Source organism: Acipenser ruthenus, chromosome 30 (genome assembly GCF_902713425.1).
Source record: "Acipenser ruthenus chromosome 30, fAciRut3.2 maternal haplotype, whole genome shotgun sequence".
NCBI lineage: Eukaryota > Metazoa > Chordata > Actinopteri > Acipenseriformes > Acipenseridae > Acipenser > Acipenser ruthenus.
Window position 1 is genome coordinate 12,439,328 of NC_081218.1, and position 10,555 is coordinate 12,449,882.

Sequence of the window (10,555 nt, forward strand, 5' to 3'; positions counted from 1 at the left end):
ACATAGGGGACCAGTTTGGCTCCCATTACATACACATCTCTCCTTGTTTAAAAACTGATGCCAGTAATATTCTGGGTTAAACTTTTTTCTGGGCTGTCCATCTCATGGCCCTTGAGTTCCACAATATGGTTATTTTGCTTAAGACATCAGGGATGGAAATAAGACTCCTATTGCATAGCAGTTTCACCCATTCCAGGTTTTAATAGGCACTTGATTATCCACAGTGTATATAGGTAACAAGCTCAGGTGTGTTATTAAACCTAGTAAAACCGGGAATGGACCAAACTGCTATGCAATGGGAGTCTTATGTCCATGCCTTGACATTCAAGGCTCATAATGGGTTTGAAAATACTACAAGGGTAACCTCTAGTATTCGGAAGAAGCCACCTCAAGATGTAAAATAGATGGTGTGTTTAAACATGACACATGTCTGATGACCTCAAATATGCTGCAGCTTCTGGTTAAACCTCATTTAGGTTCTCTCTCTCTCTCTCTCTCTCTCTCTCTCTCTCTCTCTTTTTCACAATGTCTTTGCTACTATTCAGTAACCTACTTAGTTTTAGTGAACTGAATTACGCTCCGCTGTGTGACTGTCTTGCCCACGGGACTACATTTCCACCCAAAATTAGAACAGAGAAAATCTCGATCAGAAAATCTTTGCTTTCCGATTTCGTCTGATGATGAATTGAGGGCTTGCACCTAATTCCTTCTTCTGAATAGAAATCCATATTGTGCTAAAGCTGGCTGCCTCACCTGTACCCCACAGAACACAGTGTATGGTCTGCCCAAAGATGAACTTCTCCTGTGAATCTTTCCTTTTCCCTAAAGAATCCATGAGTGTTCTATTAAAAAAAAAGTGCATCTTTCATCCTGCAATCATTGACCCGTTGCCAGTCCTGGTTTCCTGCTCCAGACACTGGATTGTGCAAATCTACTCAGCACAGCCAGGTACGTTATGTAACCTGTGACCTGGACTGAGATTTCAAATGCATTGGCCAATATGTGTGGTGTAGGAATCTATGACTAACTATAAAGAACCATTCCTATACAGGGAACTGCAGAGGGTTGTATACACTGGGTTCCAAGCACACAGTTATAATATTTGGAACCTCTGGCTGGATTCCAAATATGAACCCCCTAAATATGGTTCTATAAATAACACCCTCAGAAACCCTATTTTCTAAGCGTGTATTGTAAGAAAGCAGAACAGCGAGCTTCTCTTACGATCCGGATGGAAGCTCTTTGGACCTGTATTTTCTATTCCCACATGTAAATAGGAACTGCTGTTTTGAAAATATATGCCATGATATCAAATGATGCTTCCCAAGCACGGCAATGGAAAAGTTTCTTACTGTAGTGTTTTTAACAGCTTGAATGCCCGGTTGTAAGAATACAAATGTGTAGACTTGGAATGGAACCAACCCTACTTTTAAATCCGGTCCTCGCTTAATCAGTCACCCACCTTGCTAAATGTGAACTCGTTAACACCTGAGGAAACAGGTGCTGTCTTTGGCGAATGGCCTCTATTTGAATGAATGCATATTTTAAATAGACAATGGTTCACAATTAAATTAAAACCGCAGCTCGGATTGACAAATGAAGCGACGCCGTTTTAAGCATTAACTAAACTTTCATAATGTTTACAAGCCGAAAGGGAGGGTGTTACGCGTATTTGCAATATAAAAAGACCGCTTACCCACTTTTCTCTATCGTACAAAACAAACACATTGTCCAAAACAGTAACCTACCGTTTACTTAGAAACAAATAGAGCTCTCGCCGTGCAGTCTATAACTGGGCGTGGCTTCAGCAACCAAGCCAGAAAGTTTGTCTTGGGTTAAAAAAAAAAAGGTTGATCTGGAAATCCATAACAATACTAGCAGCAGGGGGTGAACAAATCGAACTACACAAGGTGGTGTACACTTCAAAGAGAAAAAGCCTGATCTTCGACTATACCTTCCCGGTGTTGCTGTGCCGGCTTTATTGACTCCCTGTAAAATGCTGCTGGAAGAGCGGATTATCACCCTTTTCAAACGGAACCTGCAGCACACGCTCACCTACTGGAGCGTGTTCTTCAGTTTCGGACTCTGCATCGCTTTCCTTGGTCCGACGATCCTGGATCTCCGCTGTCAGACACAGTCCACCTTGCAGGAGATCACATGGGTGTTTTTCTCGCAGCAGTTCTGTCTGCTGATCGGCAGCTCCATCGGAGGAATATTCAAGACGTGAGTGTACTTAGTTCTGCATCACGACACACCATCCCTATTATTAGTATTGTATTTACAATGTGTTTATTTATTTATTTATTTATTTAATAAGGGTTATTAGCTTCCAGAAATGTACCCATCATATTTCAATGCAGTATGTCGCATATTCAAATTATATACCCCTTAATATATTTCGACAAGGGTACTGTATGGCTAGGGTGACATGGGTCATACATCATATTATTGTATCCCCGTTATTGTTTAAAATAATGAAATTAAATACTGCTTTGCTTGCTTGTAATCTAAGGGGGAGGGGGAGGGGGAGGGGGAGGGGGAGGTGAGGGGAGGGGAGGGGAGGGGAGGGGAGGGGGGGGGGGGGATGAAATATACCACATTAAAAGCATCAAGCGCAATACAGCATAGTGAGGCATAGATATAAAGCATTGTGTTAAAGAACAGTACTGAACATGAGTCATGTATCTCAAGAAAAGGGGAGGGGGTATATAAACTGGAATTACTGTGCAGAATTACCAGGATAAACTTTTATATGTATAACTGGGTGCTATTTCCTTCCCAGAAAAGTGCCTGATCTCAATTAGTTAGCCACCACACAAAAATGTATTTCCACCAGGGACTAATGTCATTAAATTATTAGAACTCATTCTCCTAATGCAGGCTGGACTTTGTGATGTCCATACAGTTAAGCATCGGGTTGGGGGAGTCGCTCCAATACAAAGAGCCTGTGTTTTGTCATTGGCATCACAAGTTCATAATGACTTTCATGTCCCGCATCAGTAATGATGTACTCAGAAAACAGTCCAGGAATAATATATGTTGTAATAATAAACAGAGAGGTAGAAGTATGTTACAGCTATCGAGATGTTTTATTGTGTGAGCTAACTGAGACGTTTCCTATTTCATTTTTTGCTAAGCAGTCATATTGTCACGATGACACTCGGATCCTACATTTAATAACTCTCAACGGACACAAAAGCTAATACACAATTTAGTGAAGCTTACAGAGAAACTCGGGCCCCGTCTGGGTATTTCCATATAAAACCATTTCATTAGTTTATCAGTTAGGATTACCTTTGAAGTCTATACAATTATAAATGGCAATATAAGATGCAAGCAGGTGCTTTGAAAGTGGCTTCTAGTTCTATTATATATTAACCCCAATTGTTATATGAAAGTTAGCAAATGCAACATATGGTAACTAACTCCATGTGGTAGTAATGGCCTGTTAATGTCTAACCCTGTTTTTATCAATCTCAGTATACAGTGTTCGTGGTAACTGATCGCTCTCTCAACAATCCCAGTGTGCCTCCGAATGCTTTAGTCCCATGTCTCTCTCATGGAGGGTGATGGTAAATTGAAACTTTGAGAAATGAATGTTCCTACGTCGCAACTGGATGGTGTGTTTGACAGAGCAGCTTTTCAAAGATATCGGGTACCGCTGGCGATACTACTTGGCTGATGAGAAAAATAAAACAGAAGGGGCTTTTGTTTGAGGCGCTTTTCAGTGTTTTTTTTGTTTTTTTTGATGAATTGCTTTACATGGCATGCAATTTTCACCTTTCTTGGAGAGTTTCCATTGCGACCTATTTTCCCAAGGTTTGGTAACCAGTGTTGGGAAAGGGATTGTAATCTTGATTTTAATCTCACTTGGGGGAGGGAGGCACCCGATTGTGCCCCCACCCCCACCCCCCCCCAGCCCCGCCCCCAGCCTCTCTCCGTTTAAAAGCAGCATTATACATAAAAATTAACAACTAATATGGGGAACTGTTTTCAGCCTATCCCTTGCTTTGCCTGAGTAAAATTAGGATGCTGGGCTCCTGGGAGGAATCGCATGATTGTGTGACCCGTAGCAGTCCATAGCAGTATTATGAGAACATGTAACTAACACACACACATTGATTAGAAACCGTAAACTTCAATTATATGACAAATACTAGTAATGGGTCACTAAAATGTTATTGTACTACACTGTTATTAGTTGCTGATCACCAGGACCTTAAACGTCCCATTTCTAGATGTTTTGTAGTAAGGTGTATCTCGGTTCTCCCTCCCCCTGTCCCGCAGGTTATTCTGCTCCTTGACGGGTCTCTTTGTCTCCTCCCTGCTCATCTCGGTAGTCTTTGCCATCATCCCGCTGTGCCACAATGTCCTGCTGCTGGCAGTGGTCATGGCAGTGGCCGGGCTGGCCATGGGCGTCATCGACACCATCGCCAACATCCAGCTGGTTAAGCTCTATCAGAAGGACTCGGCCATCTTCCTGCAGGTCTGTTTCTCTTCATCTGTCCTCCATGACTTCAGAAACACTCAATACCTTGAGAAAACAGGGAGTTGATTAGATGCTCTAAGAATATCCAACCTCCAGCAGGGTACAGATTGATCAAATCATCCCCTTGGTCAAGTATATGGGCATTTTAGCTAGTGCCTTCATCAGTGTACTAGCTGAAATGTTTATCTACTTTACTTACAAAACTATCATCCCTAACTCCTGATGCACGCAAATGAAATCTGAACAGAACTAGGGTAAGTAACCTGTTCTGACAAAGGGCTAGATTCATTGAGCAAATTATAACACAGCAGGAGAGGCATGACTAAGCCATTCCTACAGGGCTCTTAAACACACTGATGCATGAAGTTTGGCAGCATCAGCACATCATTGTTCCCTTTTAAAATAAAAACGGTACCAAAGCAGCACTAGACTTCTTTGACCTCAGATGTCATCTTCAATGTCTCGTCAACTAGCTTTGCTTCTTTGGTTTTATACTTGGGGGTGGAAAAAGCAAACGTGAAAAATGCCATTGCTTTGCAGTGCACATAAAAGGCAATACACATATTCTCTGTGGTAAAACAATATCCTGTGTGCATTCCTGGGTAGCTCTATATGACCTTTTTAATGATGTGTTTGACATTTCCTTTACCTGTTTTATGATGTCTGGAATCGTTCCGGAGATTTTTTCTTTTTTATAGCGCAGTTGACTCGCTGTAATTGAGCCACCAAACCCAGAAGCACTCTGAACAATTGCAAACATCATAATGCCTAATATCTGATTGTCTCTATACTGTACATTACAGGAAAGCAGTGGTGGGGTCCAATAGAAAAAGCTCTGTGGCATTTAGAAAGTGCTCATCTGTGGCTGCGGCAGTTCTGTGATCCTTTGCTCCCATGTGAAGTTCCTTGTATATCGTTTCCAGTTTTGTGTCCTCTCTGTCTCCTTTTCTTTCGTTCAGGTATTGCGGGGCTGCCTACTTCATGATAGTTGCTTTACCAGGACCCCTACAAACCTAACTCTAACTCTGCAAACCTGTCTGTGATGTAGTGTCAGCTGTTCTGCTTTCTGATTCCCTGCAGGCTCTGCATTTCTTCATTGGCTTGGGTGCCCTGGTGAGCCCCCTCATTGCGGACCCTTTCCTCTCGGAGACCAACTGCTTGCAGGGCAATAACACCAGCAACGCCACCGAGATCATGCACCACATCCGGCACACGCTGGTCGGCCCGTCTGCCAGTAACCTGTCCCAGTACAAGCTGCCCATGGAGGGAGAGGTGGTCACCCAGGTCTCCTACGCATTCTGGATCATGGCTCTGATCAACGTGAGCCAATCTTTACTGCTTTCCAACTGTGGATATCACAGGGTTCTAAATAGAGGCATGGCTAGTGTGAGGTCATTTCAAATACATTTTTGCTTGTGATTTCAGGGACGGAAATAAGACTCCCATTGCTAACAGTCTGATCCATTCCTGGTTTTGCTACGAGTGCTTGTTACATATACACTGTGGCTAATCAAGCTCATAATAAAAACTGGACTGGTTGAAACTGCTATGCAATAGGAGCCTTCTTTCCATCCCTGGTTTATCTGAATTATGGTTTTCGTGATCATTACTTTTGCAGCTCACATTAATTCAGAATGCAATGCAATTTTTAAACCTGTACTGTAGATATGATGTGATAGTGTACTGATGGTTAAACTAGGGGACAATGTAACAGGGCAAGGACAAGAGCTGTGCAATCACCCTTCAACAAGTATTTAAAAAAAAAAATAGAGAAATGAAATCATGCTGTATGACACAGTGCATTGTAACTGGGAGGCCCAGTGTTTACTCATGCTGTGTGATACTGCTCAGCTCCTGTTCACAAGCACCTCAGCAGCAGCTGGAAAGCTGGATGGTTCAGGGTGATTTCTCATCCTGAACCGTGTTTGCACAAGCAAGGTGTGACCGCGTTGTATTAGAAAGGAAAGGTTGGCCTGACCTGTTAACCCGAATCAAATGATCTTCAGTGGCAATGCAGTGGGTCGGTATTACTATGAGACTGCCATTGGTAGAATAGTACTGTTTCTGTGACCAATCGTATCACAATAACTATGAACCAATACCCACTAATAATCCCATGGCACCATATCAGTACCAGTTACTGTATTAGAGCCAGTATACGATATTTGTTCCATTGCCAGTGCTGGTATAACCTGCAGTTCTGTTTCAGGTTTTTTCAGGTAATACGCTGGTTGTTCAGAGAAGTTTTAGTGCAGAAGGGGAAAAGCTTTTTATACTGTAAATGGAATACAATGATGGTGAGGGTTCTTATGAAAGGCTCTTCCATGCCAGCTGCCTGTGCCCATCGCTGTGTTCCTGCTGATGAAGTGGGAGAGGATGGTTCCTTGCTGCAGGAGCTCCAGCCCCCCTCTCCTCACTCAGGATGAGATGGCCATGGAGACACAAAGCACGGACGCACAGGACCCATCCAGCAAGGACTCTGACATGGAAGGTAGGGGAGAGAGCCAGAGCTGAACCGAACAACCACCAGCTGAATGCGGCATGTTAATCCAGAATTATATAAAACATTTGTGCGAGACAACCCTGCCCTGGTGGGATCTTCGCCTCTGACTTTTTTATTTTCTTACAATAACTGAGAGCAACGCTTTTGAGATGAACCAGACGAGCACTGCTGGTCCGAATGGCCTCGTCTCGTTCATTCCGTTCCTCCTTCTTCTTCTTATTCCCTTATCCCTCAGTCGTATGATATGTTGCTCTGCTGAAAGGACCCTAGATTGGTAGAAGTAGTAAAAACAAGTGGAGGTTGAGAAGCTGGGCGCTGAGCTGTGTGTTCCCCTGCAGGTCACGGCAGTCTGTTCAGTTGCTGTCGGGGGGAGCACCTCCAGGGCGTCCCCATCTCTTTCTTTGGAATCCACATCTTGGGGGGGCTGGTGCTGTTCATGACCGATGGCATCGTGGTGAGTGGGCAATGGGAACAGGACCACTCCTGAAATAAAAACAGAAGTCGCTTTTTTCATTGACAACGTGTACGATAGTTTAAACAGTAACCTGCTGTTTACACAAAAAAGTCTGTTTATTATACTATTAAACATATTTACTGCCTTACTTATTGGTACACAGATGCTTAATAAATGCAGTACATCATACATAGCAGTGATCAGAATACCACATAATGCAGTCTGTTACATCTTTACAAACTACACTATAAAATACAGTGACTCCAAATTTCATAGGAGAACAAACAACACTTTTTATAATATTTCGGGGATGGAAATAAGACTCCTAATGCATAGCAGTTTCATCCATTCCAGGTTTTAATACAAGCTTGATTAGCCAGTGTATAGGTAACAAGGTATAGGGGTCTTAATAAACTCCTAGTAAAACCAGGAATGGTTCAAACTACTATGCAATGAGAGTCGTAGTTCCATGCCTGCAATTACAAGGCATTTTCTCCTTTCAAGAAATTGGAGCAGATTACTTAAGAACACGCTTCAATGCACGTTTCTCGTCTCTTCTCCAGGGGGAGTACTCTGGCTTTGTGTACAGCTATGCGGTAGCCGACCCCATGAAAATGGCCCACAAGACGGCTGGCTATTTAGCCAGTGTGTTCTGGGCGGCCATCACCGTGGGCAGGCTGGGGGCCATCCCGCTCTCCTATCGATTCAAACCCGCTGGCTTGCTGCTTGTGAACCTGGTAAGGAGAGAGGCCTGCTCCGTCCAGGCAAGGCAAAGATGTTCGTTCAGGCTCTCACTGCAGAGTAATTCCAATTGTAATGATCTTCTGATGAAATATTGAATAACATATTGGTTTGAAATGTATTGTGGTATATGTAGTGTCCTTTGAAAAGGAGGTAAAGATAGCTAAATGCATTGGGATATGGAACCATGTGGTTTCCTGTAACTGGCTTTCAGATCCAAGCTGATTTGGAATGCTAACTAGCTGCCTATTAATGTGACTTTTGAAAGTTCGATTCTGTTGCCTCCACCTGCTCCTATCGTCAGGATACTATTGCTCCTGTATAGTGATCCTCTCTGGTGTCCCGGGTTGTGTGCTTACATCCCCTCTCCCCCCCTCTCGTCTCTCCAGAGTGGAGTGATTGTCACAGTCTTGCTGCTTCTGATCTTCTATAAGAGCACAGCGTTCCTCTTCGTGGGGACCTGGTTCCTGGGCATGTTCCTCAGCAGCATCTTCCCCTGCATGCTGGCCTACACAGAGGACATCCTGGAATACCAAGGTAGCGTACTGGTGCACAGGGTCGCCGGTTCACGCCCAGCCTCTGCCCAGTTACATTTTTAATCCAAGATTTAAATGGTAATACAAATCCAAAAGGGTGTAGTATTTTACTAAATGTGTAACCAAACAATTTCACGAAGGTCTTTCATTTATTTATTTTTTCAGAATGTGCAATCATTTATAGCGCCTTTATACATTTCACACCGTTGAAAACCAAAGGAACATTTGTATTAAATACAAAAATGAAATATAAAGATGACTATAAGTACTAGATCAAGTCTTCTTTAGAACCAGATTCAAAGTTTAACACGAACTCTGCTAAAATTGCTTTGCCGTCCTAATGATTCATTGGCAGTCTTTGCTTTTACCCTTGATTCTGCATGAAACTGACCTATGTATTACAGACTGGAAGCTACTGTCTTTTGAGACAGGTGGTTTTTAGCACCTTGATTAGCTTTCTAACCCATTGCTGGTCAGGTGGAAATTTCTTTATGGTTCTGTGGGTAACGTGTGGTGTTCTTGTTTCTCAAAGGCTGTGCTACGACTGTTTTAGTGACCAGTGCTGGAATGGGTGAAATGGTCTGTCAAGTAATGGTTGGATCGGTAGGTACCGCTCTGCCCTTCATCTCCTGTATGTCCAGAGTGATAGCTAGGCGACGGAGGTACTGTACGTGACTCCTGTGTAAACCTGTTCTCCGCCAAGTGTTTAATTAAAAATAACTACCTAAACTAGTTACCTGCACAGTATATCTGGTGGTTGTTGTTTGCCAGTGTCTTTGCTGTTTTTCTTTTTAATTATTCCGTTAAAAGCAATGCAAAACAATCTGTGCTATAACTAATATAAATAGAAAACAGACAGCAATGCGTCTCTGACGCAAGTTTTTACAATAACATGTACTGCTTGATACGACCACCATTGATATTGTGAGATCTGCTATTCATTAGCATAACATTAAACATCTCTCTCCGTCTCTCTCCCTTTTAGATCATTCAAATTAAGGGCAGCTACAGCTTCCTGTTGTCCGGGATGATCATTGGCTGCCTGGGCTTCGTCCTCTTCTTCATCCTGCTCTTCTTCCACAGAACGCACAAGCAGCATCTCGCAGGTACAACCCAACCAAACCCAACCCAACTTAACCCATGGGCATCAGAACAACCTGATGGCTTTTTTTATTATTTGTATGCAGTGCTAGCATGAAATAATTGCATACAGTTACCGTAGTTTGTTGTTTAGTGCTTTTTAAAAGCTGGTAGAAGGATAGCGGTTTATCCTAGGGCCAGTATTGTTACCGAAAGAAGACCTAAATAGCTTCAGTGTCTTGTATAGAAAAAATAGACTTCCATATGGGTATTAGCCCTGCTGTTTTGAGTTATCTTTCCTAGACTGCTCGAGTGCACTTTTGAGTGGAGTTTGTTTTGTAGGGGGCCCTGGAAAAACACACATCACGGAATAGGCAGCATTGTAACCATGATCAAAAGGAAAGGAGAGACAGAGAGGACACAAAACTGGACACGATATATACAGGAAACTTCACCCGAGGGCAGAGGATCAGAGAACTGCTGAATTCTAAATGCCACACGGCTTTCTCTACTGGACCCCCACCACTGCTTTCCTGTGATGTACAGTATGGAGACAATCAGATATTAGGCTAATTTATTGAAGTATTTATTATATCCTTTTCACAGTAATAATGTTTCACCCTGAATAAATTGTTATGCAATTCACTTTTTGACAAAGCTGAGGTGTTCATCCATATATGTTTCTGAAAGAGGCTGCTTAATAGATAACGCACTGCTTTGAGTTTTTTTTTTTTTTTAAGGCATTTGCCAGG

General features: G+C 42.7%; 1 protein-coding gene across 1 annotated transcript; it reads left to right on the top strand.

Annotated features, from left to right (window-relative positions):
• Positions 1 to 1,488: 1,488 nt before the first annotated feature.
• LOC131702757 (major facilitator superfamily domain-containing protein 4B-like) lies at positions 1,489 to 10,448 on the top strand. Its single transcript, XM_059004831.1, has 10 exons — positions 1,489 to 2,223; positions 4,288 to 4,486; positions 5,570 to 5,809; positions 6,821 to 6,980; positions 7,331 to 7,446; positions 8,010 to 8,183; positions 8,577 to 8,724; positions 9,256 to 9,326; positions 9,709 to 9,829; positions 10,146 to 10,448. The coding sequence occupies exons 1-10, from the start codon at positions 1,997 to 1,999 to the stop codon at positions 10,175 to 10,177; spliced, it is 1,488 nt and encodes a 495-aa protein (XP_058860814.1). The 5' UTR covers positions 1,489 to 1,996; the 3' UTR covers positions 10,178 to 10,448.
• Positions 10,449 to 10,555: the final 107 nt, after the last annotated feature.

Bases quoted from the DNA above. Each gene is read 5' to 3' on its own strand.
- LOC131702757 (XM_059004831.1), top strand. From the start codon at position 1,997: ATGCTGCTGGAAGAGCGGATTATCACCCTTTTCAAACGGAACCTGCAG. The intron at 8,725-9,255 runs GTAGCGTACTGG...TGTTTCTCAAAG, and splicing joins GGACATCCTGGAATACCAAG to GCTGTGCTACGACTGTTTTA. The intron at 9,830-10,145 runs GTACAACCCAAC...TTTGTTTTGTAG, and splicing joins GCACAAGCAGCATCTCGCAG to GGGGCCCTGGAAAAACACAC.